Source organism: Microplitis mediator, chromosome 1 (assembly GCF_029852145.1).
Source record: "Microplitis mediator isolate UGA2020A chromosome 1, iyMicMedi2.1, whole genome shotgun sequence".
In the NCBI taxonomy this organism is placed as follows: Eukaryota; Metazoa; Arthropoda; class Insecta; order Hymenoptera; family Braconidae; genus Microplitis; species Microplitis mediator.
The window spans coordinates 28,517,064-28,530,788 of record NC_079969.1 but is presented as its reverse complement, the minus strand read 5'-3'; the positions used below and the strand labels follow the sequence as shown (position 1 = coordinate 28,530,788).

General features: G+C 29.9%; 2 protein-coding genes across 2 annotated transcripts; one reads left to right on the top strand and one right to left on the bottom strand.

Annotated features, from left to right (window-relative positions):
• Positions 1–465: 465 nt before the first annotated feature.
• On the top strand, positions 466–2,493 carry LOC130666882 (uncharacterized). The gene is made up of 4 exons (XM_057468207.1): positions 466–747; positions 812–1,033; positions 1,925–2,134; positions 2,221–2,493. The coding sequence occupies exons 1-4, from the start codon at positions 594–596 to the stop codon at positions 2,361–2,363; spliced, it is 729 nt and encodes a 242-aa protein (XP_057324190.1). The 5' UTR covers positions 466–593; the 3' UTR covers positions 2,364–2,493.
• A 2,499-nt stretch (positions 2,494–4,992) lies between these two features.
• On the bottom strand, positions 4,993–13,445 carry LOC130669910 (chondroadherin-like protein). The gene is made up of 8 exons (XM_057473062.1): positions 12,771–13,445; positions 11,193–11,361; positions 10,525–10,658; positions 8,984–9,245; positions 8,477–8,749; positions 8,168–8,413; positions 7,675–7,876; positions 4,993–6,756 (listed from the first exon to the last, which is right to left on the bottom strand). The coding sequence occupies exons 1-8, from the start codon at positions 13,271–13,273 to the stop codon at positions 6,527–6,529; spliced, it is 2,019 nt and encodes a 672-aa protein (XP_057329045.1). The 5' UTR covers positions 13,274–13,445; the 3' UTR covers positions 4,993–6,526.
• Positions 13,446–13,725: the final 280 nt, after the last annotated feature.

Here is a 13,725-nt window from a genome sequence, read left to right as displayed (position 1 = left end):
GAAAAGAAAGCAAAAATAGTGAAAGTGGCAATTATTTCATAATAATATTATGGGGGATATTTTGTCCCCATAAATATCCCCATGAAAAGAAAGCAAAAATAATGAAAAAAGCCAAAAATGCTCAAAACGCATGGAACCAAAAAAAATTGTTGAGTTTTTGTTGAATTTAAGTTAACAATTGGTTAACTTAAATTCATGATAACAAATTGTCGTTTTAAATTTAACATACAGTCAACATTTTTTTTTGTGCCGCTTGGGTTAGATTTTTTAATCAGGAGTATTCTTTTATAAATGAAAAAATTTTAAAATCGTAGCGGCAAATTATTGAAACAATTTTAAAAAACCCGCTGTCGCTTCGTAGCGCTGCGGTCACTTTCTGTTCCCTATAGTGAAATTCAAAATATATCTAGACTTATAATCTAGGAAAATTTTAATTTCCGAAGGCTCAGCTTCGATGGAATTCAAATAAATCCGTTATTGTTTTATTGTTTACTCTTTTCAAGAGATGTAGTATCGGTGTTCTGTAAATTACATTACAACTAATTTAAAATAAACATTTTTTATTTAATTATTAATTTTAAAATAAATAAAAAATGGATCCCAGCGACTTAGAGGTCAAGAATATCGAAGACATTTTAATGAATCGTGAAAATGAAGAAGCCTTTTTTCAGAGGTTATCTGCGTTCGTTGTTGAGACTAAAACTAAAGCTTCGAATTTAATTGATACTTTTACTGCTAAACAAACCGGTAAATTGACAATAAATTATTTAATGTCATTTTTTGAATTATTTATTAATTATTTTTTTTTCAGAGGTACAGAATAAAATAAAAGTTAACAAAGACACCATAAGCCAATTACACAATGCAAATAAAGAATTAGATCATCAAATACAAAATATTATTCTCTCTCAAAAAGTTGTCAGTAAAAAAATCCAAAATAATAAACAACAAATCGAACAATTGCGAGAAGAAATTGAGCACGAAAAAAATAAAAAGGAAGAATTGACTCTTGAAATGGTTGATTTGGAAGCTGGTAATTTCAATCGTTTTATTAATTTTCACTGCATAAAAAGTCTCATAAAATCCGATAGATTCTCATAAATTCTCATAGTTGTTATGATTAATTAATTAAAAAATAGTTATGATCATCATTAATAATTAGAGACGTTATTAATTTTTTTTGGTGATCACGTATCACATCTGCGATAGTAAATTTTATCAACAGAAATGTTACGATGAATCCATCGAATATTTTCAGTGCAAAACTGCATATCGGCGTTCTAATTAGCAAATTGTCTAAATCCATTTCAGAAAATCCTCCATTCATGTAAGAAAATTTTTTTTTCATATAAAAATTAATTCCATATCTAGTATATGTATAATATTTTTGTCTGGGTTACTCGAATAATTTTTTTGGACTATTACTATCTGAGGATTGCACGGAAACAACTGCTAAAAAAAATTAAGTTAGACAATTTTCGAATTAGAACGTCGATATACAGTAGGAATACCACTTGTGGCTACTGCTTGAAAATCGTATAATGTAAATTAATTAATCCCCTGAGTTTTAGTTCAAATTCAGGCTTAAAATTAATTCTACTTATCTCCAATCGTGTTGTTATTTAATATTATCGTATAAGTTTCTATTGATTAAAATTTAGTATTATTATTATTTACGTATTAAAATGATCCTGAAGTTAGCAGACAATTAAAAATTTTCAGATTTTTATTTCAACAAATTAATTATTAAAAAAATAAAAAATAAATACATGCGCATGTAGAAAATTTTAAAAACTACAGCTGCAATTTTTTCAAATAATTTTTTTTTTATAATTTATTGTTTGAAAAAAAAATCAAAAAATTATTAGACGTCGGTTAACTTTAGTTTCGTGTATTAAATAGTTTTATTTTTTTTTTAATTAAGGTCACGAAAAAGCAAAAGAACAAAAAATAAAAGAATGGAATGCATTGAAAAAAGCGGCGACAGTATACAAAGAAAAATTAAATATTCATTTAGATCTTAAAGTACTAGAGGATTATGATCGTATAAAAATAACGTTTTTCTTCGATCAAAATCCAAGCAAAGAATATTATTATGTGCATCTTTCAAATTATAATAATGCTGTTTGGAAAGGTAGTTATATAACTTGTTCATTTATTTATTTACTTACTTTGCTTTATTTCCATTTTTATTAATTATTAATTATGTTTTTCCTTCAGTTGAATTAATAGTGCCAGAATTAGACAGCGATCAATTAAAAAGTTTAAACATTGATCTATCTAAAGACTACACTATCCAGGATATTATAAACTTCATTCCTAAAATACGAGCTATGTTTATCCATCAGTTTTTCAGTCCTTAATTATTATATTTAATAAAAAACATGTATTATACAAGATCTACGCTTATTGTAAGTAATTGAGTATATTTTCATAATTAACGGCTGTTATTATTAAAAAATTATTTTTTCTAATTAAAAATTTTTCATATAAGAGACGTGTTTATTTGCAAGATGAACCTTTACGTCCAATTCAAATCCACTTCCAATTAGATGTCAAATAATCAGTTTATTTTTAAAATATCACTTTTTGTTTTCAATCGAATGATCAGTCTTTAGTTCAAGTCGAAATTTTTATTCGATCTATAGTTAAAAAAAAAAAAATTGGCCCTCTGGGCCCAACCCTAAAACTTCTCGCTGTTTTCGAGCTCAGAAAACTTGAAATCGTTACTATTTGTAAATTTTTTAGCTCTTCGTGATCGAAAAACAGTTATTTTGTTTATTTATTTTTTTATTATTATCAAACGCCAATCGGCTATATACAACGAGTTACAAAATATACAGTAATAAATATAAGGAAATCTATGATTTAAAAGGCAAAACAAATTCAATTATAATTCAATTTTGACTTTTTGACTGAGGAAAGAAAAAACTTGACTAGTTATTTAAGAGATTTTTAATATTTGAGTGAAAAACTGATAACCCAGATAGCAAAATGACGTCTTGATGAGTTCTGAATGAGTTCCTATTTATGATTTGGACGTCTTAAAAACGTGTTAAAGAAGTCTTTAAGAAGTTCTCAAGATGTCGAATGCGCCACCTAACGAACTCAGTAAGACGTCTTTAAAAAGAGTTCTCAAAGAGTTCTTTTTTTTTTGACTCCGCAAATAAGACTTCAGAATGAACTTACTATGACGTCTTAAGGAGTTCCTAATTTTGACTTCATTTTGACTTCAAAAAAGTTAAAAAAAGAATACATTAAGACGTCACAAAACTGACGTCTTATTTATGGAGTCTTCAAGAACTCTTAATTAAGAGTTCTTAAAAATGACGCCTTTGAGAAGTCATTATAAGACTTCTTGAAGACTCCTTCAAAAATACGTCGTAAAGCAGTCATTCTGACTTGAATGCTGTCTGGGAAAGATCATAGAATCCACTCAACTGCGACAAAAACCGCATAGAAACCAATACGGTCAATAGGATTCTATGCGGTTTTTGTCGCAGTTGAGTGGATTCTATATTTACCTGAAGATCGGAACGTTTTTCGCGCAACGAAATGAAAAAAACTTGTGATTTGACTGCTTCAGAGGTAATTAGGGATGTCTCAAATTTTCGGCTGACATACTAGCGCCTGTGCGAAACATTTCAGAAATCTAGATCCAGTAGATTTTTTAATTATCATTGTGTTTTTTTATTTCAGTATCGCGAGAAACGTTTCGATCTTCAGGTACATGATTCTATGGGAATTTTTGGATAGGGTTAATTACGTAGTTTTTGTTAGATCTTAGCGTGTTAATTATTCGATTGCTTCTGAGACATGGTTTATTACAGACTATACCAAAGCTTCCTAGTATCAGGTGAATTAATCAATCCATTGATGATTTTATATTTTGTTGTTCAAAAAAAAAAAAAAATGTAATCAGTTCCAAGTCTTTCCTTTTTTAAAACTTTTCATAGTGGGAAGTAAAAATAGTATATTGTGTGACAAGGGATGAAATAAGACGATTTCAGACTAGGGTGAAGTTGGCTGCCCGAGCCACAGGCGTAGTTTCGATGCCGGTATCATGAAAATAAATTTGAATCAGGACTTGACTCTCTGTTCAAAAAAAAAATATTATCAGTTCTAAGTCTTTCCATTTTTGAAAATTTTCATAGTGGGAAGTAAAAAATGATATAAAAATAGTATACCCTGGTGGAAATTTTTCGGAATTTTCTCTGAAAAACTCAGTTCTAAAATTCTAAAGACTTTTTAAGAGAAAAGTCCGAAAAATTTCTTCCAGGGTATTGTGTGACAAGGAATGAAATAAGACGATTTCAGACTAGGGTGAAGTTGGCTGCCCGAGCCTCAGGCGTAGTTTCGATGCTGGTATCAGGAAAATAAATTTGAATCAGGACTTGGCTCTCTGTTGTTAAAAAAAAAAATCTAATCAGTTCTAAGTCTTTCCATTTTTGAAAATTTTCGTAGTGGGAAGTAAAAAATAAATTTGAATCGGGACTTTGGTTAATTTTCCACTTGAATATTCTACCCTGATCTTTCCAAGATAAATAATGATGTATGTCTACATATATATAGATATAAATGTTAATATATGCGTCAATAACAATTGTCGATTGGCAAAAGTCAAATGATGGGTCAATCAGTCGCCCACATTGAATTAGTCATTTGTAAATGCCATAAGTGAGCAGTACAATTTAACAAATTTTATTCGCTTTATTGACCCCTCCACATAATAATAATAACAATCATCGGTTAGATTTAATAATATATATTTATGAGTCTACTTAAAGACTCAATTAACTGAAAATTTTTTACCAATACCATCATTTGGTTATTCAATTATTAGTCTCCGCAATAACTTCCGTTGAAATTATAAAATAATTAAATGATAATAATAATAAATTTATTTATTAAATTTCATTTTATTATAACAATTTGTAAGTCAAAAAATATTACATTTATTTAAATTTCATTACAATTATAATTATAATCATTGACAAAATAACATACTGATTGATAACAAACTAAATTAATTAACCGTTTATAATAACTAATTTTAATTAATGCGGGTAATTGTTGTTTTAAAATTCTTTAGTTATTAAAATGGCAGCTAATTTAAAATGTTTGGTCTCGTAGTTAACGAAAAATTATTAATGAAAACTATTTACAATGCATACAATGCCTACAATTAAATGATGATAATTATAATAATTAATGACAATAATTAATGATAATAATAATTAATGATAATAATTTATTTATTAGTTATAATCTAAAGTCTTAAGACATTACGTGTGTGTGTTCTTTATTTTTTATATTTTTTAACAATTATATATTACTATTCATGATCAACTATTAATCTCAATAGTCATAATAATGTAAATTGTTATTATTTTACTCAGTAACTAAAGCAAAATTAGTTTATTAAATATTAATAACCTCTAAATATTAGTAATACGAATTTATAGGCAATTGTTTCGGACAAAATATTTATTTACTTTTAGTTCATTCGAATTTTAAATATTTAATTTTACCGCGGGAGATAAAACAAGACGATTTCAGACAGGGCGAGGTTTTCTCGAGCCGAAGGCAAGCGCTGCCACCGCACGAACTATGAAACCGTTTTCTGTACCGCCGCACACTTTACTTACCGCAATTACCTGCACTAAAACACGAGTTTCAATGCAAGTAATATAAAATAAAATTGAATTTAAAATATTAAATTTTATGGCGGGAGATAAAAAAAGACGATTTCAGACGAGGACGAGGTTGAATCGAGCCGAAGGCAAGCGCTGCCACCGCACGAACTATGAAACCGTTTTCTGTTCCGCCGCACAATTTACTTACCCCAATTACCTGCACTAAAACACGAGTTTCAATGCAAGTAATATAGAATAAAATTGAATTTAAAATATTAAATTTTACGGCGGGTGATAAAACAAGACGATTTTAGACAGAGCGAGGTTGACTCGAGCCGAAGGCAAGCGCTGCCACCGCACGAACTATGAAACCATTTTCTGATTCACCGCGAAATTTACTTACCCCAATTACCTGCACTAAAACACGAGTTTCAATGCAAGTAATATAAAATAAAATTGAATTTAAAATATTAAATTTTACGGCGGGAGATAAAACAAGACGATTTCAGACGAGGACGAGGTTGACTCGAGCCGAAGGCAAGCGCTGCCACCGCACGAACTATGAAACCGTTTTCTGTTCCGCCGCACAATTTACTTACCCCAATTACCTGCACTAAAACACGAGCTTCAATGCAAGTAATATAAAATAAAATTGAATTTAAAATTATAATTCTAACCGGCATTAATTGTCATGAAAGCAACCGACGGATTTCATTTTACTGAGAATTAAAAAAAATTTTTTATATAATTTTATACCTCTAATCTATTTTTTATCACGGGACACTTATCATCTGTTAACGTAATAGTTAATCAATTATTGTTATATATATATAAGTATATATATATTTATAAATTGTTTATATTTATAACTATAATTAACAACAATGAAATTATTGCTCGAGTGTCGCAGCGAATGATATATTAGCAGAGGTATCGGCAGCGGCGACCGCCGGCGCGTAGAACAAATCCGAGGAGGGCTGAATCGGTACAAAAGATGTCGCCTCGGTAGCGGGACTTTCCACTGCAGGACATTGTTTGGCAGTACCATAAACCTTTGCGTGGTTGACTTCTAATGCGACTGTTAGATCTACCAGCGCTGCGTCGCACAACACAGGATTATCTGTTTGAACAAACAAATAAATAAATTAAGCTTCATGTTATTTAAATTACGATACAGTTTCGACAGACGAATATTTAATGATAGACTAAACAAAAATAAAAAAAACATGTAGACGAATTAAACTAATGAATCGACGGGCGCCAAGATATCTCTTTCACACAAACAATGTTTCAAGTTAATAAACAGATTATAATGTAATTTATCAACTTCTATTTTATCATTTTATAATATTCAGTTTTTTTATTTTTATCTCGATGTTTATTTACTATGCATAATTTTACTAGATAGATAAATAAATATTATTTTATCAGTAATAATAATAATAAACTTGGAAGCTTCACTTAATAAGGTTACTAGTGCAGCAGATGAAATTTAAAAAATAGTAAGCAGTGTAATTTGGTCAACCACTTGGACTATTAATCAGATTATCAAATATTTATTACTAGGACCAGGATTTTTGTTTATTTAAAAATAACCATTAATAATTAATGTGCCAAATTTTGGAATTACAGTGGAAATATTGGCCGTATAAAAAAATTTTTCAAATAAAAGTTGTAGGAAATTTTATTTTCTAGAGAAAATGTCTCTCATGATTTTTTTATACGACCAATATTTTCACCGTAATTTCAAAATTAAGATTTTCATAATTAACAAAAATTTGAATAGTTCATTATGAACCTCACTTTTAGAATTACGGTGAAAATATTGGTCGTATAAAAAAATCTTAAGAGACATTTTTGTTCGAAAATTAAATTTTCTACAACTTTTGTTTGAAAAGTTTTTTTATAAGACCAATATTTTCCCCGTAATATCAAAAATTTAAACTATTCATTTCAAAAATAAGGCAAAAATCTTGTCCCTAGTAATTACTTTTGCGTCCGAGGTGTGGAATTAAATAAAAAAAATATAAAATGTTACCTTGTAAATATATTCGTAATATATCAGGAACACCGTGAACTGTACAACGCGTATTGGCAACTAATTCAGCAGTAAGTGAACGTATTTCGTTCATCGTTAAATCAGCAGAACATAAAATTGGAAAACCACGAAAATCACGGTCTGATAATGTCACTAATCTATTGTGGGAGGCTATCAATTCTTCAAGTGCTGGTAATCTTGCCTGATAAATTACAAAATATCATTATAATTCCGATGAAAATTTATGATACTGAAGTTAACCGACGGCTAAAAGTCTTTGGATTTTCTTTAAAATGATAAACTATAAAAAAAATAATATTTTTAAAAATTGCACCTATAGTTTTTTTAATTTCCTACATGTGTATTTTTTTATATTTTCCATTTTTGTCATTTATTTGTTGAAAATAAACTCCGAAAATTTTTAACTGTCAGCTAACTTCATGATCATTTAAAATTTTACTATAAATTTAATTGATAATAACGGGAAACTCACTTCTGAAATATCTTCAAGAGTTGTCAATTTATTGTGTGACAAATCTAGATTACGTAAGTTTTCAAGACCACGAAATTTCTGCGAGCCTATTGTGGGACCAAGTGCGTTGTGGCTCAGATTTAATCTTTGCAATTCGCGCATACCCACAAATAGTGAATCTTCGAGTGTCTGTAATTTATTATTTTGTAATCGTAATTCTTGTATACTCGCACCAGGTATTTCTTCGCCGTCTTCATCAACAAGATTCTAAAAAAAAAATCAATATTAAATATAACAATAAATGTATCAGTAATTTTTTTCCGGACATACTTCAATAGGGCCTCGAAAAACGCGAGCGATTTGATTGCTTGACAAATCAATGAGACGCAATTCCTTAAGTCCGCGTAAAGACACGAATGAAAATTCGCTCAATTCATTGTGCGTTAAATTGAGACACTTTAGGGATCTCAGCGGCCATAGAGCGCTTTTGCTGCCGTTTCCGTCCCCGTTGCCGTTGGTGTCACCTCCCAATGACTTGAGCGAGTTGTGGCCCAGCTCGAGGTCTTCCAGCAGCTCGGCCTCCACGAAATCCTCGGCCGTCAGCTGGAAAAAAAAGAAACGTAGTCAGCTTTTGTCAGTCACTCGGTTTAAGTATGAGTATTAAAAGTATAATTTATAATTTAGAAACCGGAAACAAATTGTCAGAATAATGTCAGTAGATTGGTCTAAATGAATATTTAAAATTTAAATAATTTATTTAACAAGTAAACGTTTATTCAACAAATTAATGGCATCCTAATTTGTAATGAGTTATAAGTAAATATTTTAATAACTCACTTCTTGCAGTTCGTTGTAAGACAATTCCAAGTATTTAAGATTTGAGGCTTTTTGTAGGGTACCGTCGAGACTACGTATTTTGTTGTGCTGGAGAAATAACATTTCTAGCCGATGTAGTTGACGAAATTCGGGCGGTAGATGAGTTAATTTATTGTCCATAGCGTGTAACATTCGTAAATTATGACCTGACGTGGGTAATTCCCCGTCGAGAGACGTTAGTTCGTTGGAATTTATAAACAGCCATTCCAATTGATTCAAGTCACTAGAAAAATAACCTTTAGTTTATATTTAACTTAATTCACTAATCTAAATTTATTAATCATTTTTTTTTATATTTTTTTTATACAAAATACGATGACGTTAATTCAATTTTGTTGTGTACGAGATCAAATTGAGACAAATGATTAATTGTCACTTATTTAATTACGTTACTTAACAATTATATTATTAAGCTTATGGCCAAATTAATATTACTTCCGGTTTATTCATTATTTTACAAGGTCAGATTTTTTTTTTTCAAAAATAATTGCAAGAGTAATTTTGAAAAAGTGGTTTCAAAAATATCACTAAAATTAGACAATTAACAATTTTCGGATTTATTTTTTTACGAATCAATGGCAAAAAAAAATAAAATAAAAAATGCATGTGTAGAAAATTAAAAAAGCTAGAGGTGCAATTTTTTCAAATATTTTTTTTTTATAATTTATCGTTTTTTAAAAAATCCAAAGATTTTTAGACGTCAGCTAACTTGTGAACGATCCTGAAGTTAGCAGACAATTAAAAAAATTTTTGGATTTTATTTTGAACATTTAAATTTCAAAAAAGAAAAAAATCAAAAAATGCACATGTAGAAAATTCAAAAAACTACAGGTGCAATTTTTTCAAATTTTTTTTTTTTATAATTTACTGTCTAAAATAAAATCCAAAAATTATTAGACGTCGGCTAACTTCAGGATCATAACTTGTGAGTGTGAATGTAGCAGACCAGACAAATTTAAAATTATAAATAAATAGAGTAAATAATTTTAAAAAAAATTCAAAAAAATGCACATTTGAAAAATTGAAAAATTAATAAGTGCATTTTTTTTAAATTTTATTTTTTTAATTATTTACTCTATTTATTTATAATTTTAAATTTGTCTGATGTCTGCTACACTCACAGTCATGTTAAAGTCAGTAGCATTTCAAAAAATTATCAAATACTGAAAAACAAAAATATGATCATAAAAAAGAATTCGAAATTCAAAACTCGGTGTTAAATTTGATTAAAATCACAATAATAATTTTCGCGGGAAATTTAAAAAAACAATAATAATAAATGATCCTGAAGTTAGCAGACAATTCAAAATTTTTGATTTTTTTTTTGAACAATTAAATTTGGAAAAAAAAAAAACTAAAAATATGCACATGTAGAAAATTTAAAAAACTACAGGTGCAATTTTTTCAAATATTTTTTTTCTTCTGATTTATCATCTAAAAAAAGATCCAAAAATTATTAGACGTCTGCTAACTTCAGTATCATAATAATAATGATAACTTACCAAAGTGTGCGGTTTAATGTACGCAAGTGATTTCTACCAACATGTAATTTATTTATTCTCGGCGGCAATGATCCGGGTATCATTTCAGTTATTGGATTACCAGCTAACAATAATTGTTGCAATGATGGATTATACTGTAAATTTATATATTTATTTATTTATTTATTATAATATACTAATATCTAAAGCTTCAGCAAACAAAAAAAAAGTTAATAAAATAACTAAACAAATAAATGCAGCATAAATAATAATAATAAAAATAAAAAATCTACCGATAAAGTTAATAAAAATAACAAATATAAGATAATACTATTGAGCACATGGTTAACGCGTGATGATGTTTGGTCACGTGGAAATATTATTACAAACAACTACATTCATCATTAGCTTTAATTAAAATAATTACTCATTGACACACTCGGTGTATTGTTTATGCATAATGTAATAGATTCAAAGAGTAATTAATTTCAATAATAATAACATGAGTAACTCGTTATTATTATTATTCTTTAAACCAAGAAAAATATGTTTATCATTTTCCTCAGCTCCGATTGCTCGTATCGAAAAAAAATAAAGTCAAGCTGCTCTTATTTATTTAGCTACAGCCTATAGGTATTGTTAAATATTTGTAAGCGATATGATATAATAATATATATATATATATATACCTTGAAGTCATTGACATCGATCCGAGTTATCCGATTTCTACTGAGCTCTAGTGTTATCAGCAGGGGTAAATGTGACAAAATATGTCGCGGTATCGAGGGTATTTCATTGTCCGCTAAATTTAAATACATCGTTCTACTCAGTCCAGCAAATACTTCCCCATCTACGGTACTGAAATTTAAAATTTTAATTATATATCTTTTTTTTTTTTATTTTATTTTTTTTAAATTTATCCACCCGATGAATCAATTCCTTATATTTAAAACCGTACGACCTTCCGATCTATAAAAACGTGACGATATTTTCTATTTTTAATTCAAGTTATAAAAATACTGATTCTATTCTCTATCACCGCACAAATTTAAATTTAGACAAAAATATAAATTCCTGATTATTTGAATCATATTTATAAAAGATATTTTAAAATGGATTTAATTTATGAGATAATTAATAATTTAATGAGGAAAAAAAATATAAAAAAAATATAATTGACGTTTTTTTTAGCTTTAATTATCAAATGATTATTAATTATTAAGTTAATAATACCAGGTCGTTGTGACTTATTATTTAATTACTCTTACAGTGATAAATGTGTAGCGCACACGAGCACACAAGACGATTAAATATTTCACATTGCTCTGTCAAAGAGGTCAATACAACTATCATCCTTATCATTATTTATTTATTTATTTATTTATTAATTTATTATTACGACAAACGCCCGATCATTTTATTTACCCGCCTCCATTTGCAATAATTAATAATTAACAGACAATAAGTGAATAATTTAAAAAAAAATTGATATTTATTAACAATAAAATATTTTTAAAAAAATAGTTATGGTAAAAATCAACAAGGTTTCGACATTTCTGGCGCCTTTGTTGTTATCTCCCTCATGAATTCCCACTTGTACACACTGTTGATATGTATATAATGTAAGAAATTATCGATCAATCTCTTACTCTGGTGTGGCATTAAAAGCTATCACGGGTCACCCGCCATGTGCATTTCATCGTTTTTTTTTTTTTTTTATTGTTATTTGTGCGTCTTGTTTTCTCACAGCGTAGAAACATGAGTTACAAAAAAAAAAAAAATTATAAATAAATGAAATTTAATAAAATAAGTTATCGGATCGCGTGACAAGTAGTTACGCAGTGATTTAGTCAGACAATAACTAAACCACGTGCTCACCATAAATCACGCATTATATTAATTACTATTCAATATATATGAATGTATATATTTATATATTTATATACAGGGATGTAAGTGTGTATGGATATAAATATACATAAATGTATATCTATTATTTAGTAATCGCGTAGACGTTTTAAATGCCAGTGAGCATGTATGTGCGAGCGAGTACATTCGTCGAGGAACTGTTGACCTGGGTCGTGGAATTTTTTATAACACGATAATACTGAAAGCAACGACCGGATCAGTATTTATGTCCAGTTGTTATTATTATTATTATTAAGTCTTAGACGATAGTAAAGTTTGATTATTGAGTAAAACCTTAGTGGTCTTTGGGAGTGAAAAAGTTTAGGTCTTAGGGTGTCTGGTCGGCGGACGATTGTTACCTCAAGTGATCGTGGTTGAGCTCGAGCCTGGAAATGGACATCTGCAGCTCCTTGAAGTCGTGCCTCGAGATATCCTTGAGCTGGGAGTGGGATATCTTGAGGATAATCTGCTGTCCAGGAGTAAATTTACCGCGTAGTGCATCTGCGACCTGTCCGAAAGACTCCATTTTTTCACACATAACCGATATTTTTTCCCCATACTTGGGAGGTTTTGTAATACCACCACTACCACCAATACCAGAATCACCAATAACACCACCTCCACCACCCCCACCTCCACCTCCCCCATCTCCCGCAGTACGAGTGGGAAGACTAGTTAATATGGCAACACCTCCAGGAATAATCGTCGGGGATTCCGATACACTGGACGACGAAGTGACAACACCCGCTGGCGGTGAATACTTTTCCTGTCTACAAGTGCACGGACTTATTTCGCGCCTGACCGCACAATGAAGACTCGCGCTCGCTGCAAGACCGAGCAGTGTGTATAGTAGTCCCGACATTGTGTTGCGATTGACCAGCAACCAGGAACGCGCCGACTCTTCTAATCACCATCCAAATACCCCACTCGGCAATCCGATCCGGGACAGACCATGCGCGTACTCTTACTCTTACTCTTACTCTTATTCTCCTCTTCGCCTTCTTATTCTCACTTATCTTTTTCTTATTCTTCTTCTTACACTTCTACTTCTACTTCCACTTCTTTTACTTCTTTACTTCTTATACTTATACGTCCACTTGCGTACTTGTGCTTATGCTTATATTCATTTACTCCTCCCCCCCTCCCGACAACAATGTGCAACAGCGACAACACTCGTACTATACCGACTCTACTGCTATCAACTTATTATATTAACTTAACTTGTGTCGTCTTGTAACAACGACGGAAAACGTCCTTCGTACTCCCCCCTCAACTCCGACTGTCATAATCAATCGCCCCTCCCCCGCTATACTC

Excerpts from the sequence above, each read along its gene's own strand:
- LOC130669910 (XM_057473062.1), bottom strand. The coding sequence starts at position 13,273 with ATGTCGGGACTACTATACACACTGCTCGGTCTTGCAGCGAGCGCGAGT. Across the intron at positions 10,659-11,192 it reads TCGATGTCAATGACTTCAAG|TATAATCCATCATTGCAACA; the intron begins GTATATATATAT and ends ATAAATTTACAG. Across the intron at positions 8,750-8,983 it reads CTTACAACGAACTGCAAGAA|CTGACGGCCGAGGATTTCGT; the intron begins GTGAGTTATTAA and ends TTTTTTTTCCAG.
- LOC130666882 (XM_057468207.1), top strand. The coding sequence starts at position 594 with ATGGATCCCAGCGACTTAGAGGTCAAGAATATCGAAGACATTTTAATG. Across the intron at positions 748-811 it reads TTTTACTGCTAAACAAACCG|AGGTACAGAATAAAATAAAA; the intron begins GTAAATTGACAA and ends TTTTTTTTTCAG. Across the intron at positions 2,135-2,220 it reads TAATAATGCTGTTTGGAAAG|TTGAATTAATAGTGCCAGAA; the intron begins GTAGTTATATAA and ends TTTTTCCTTCAG.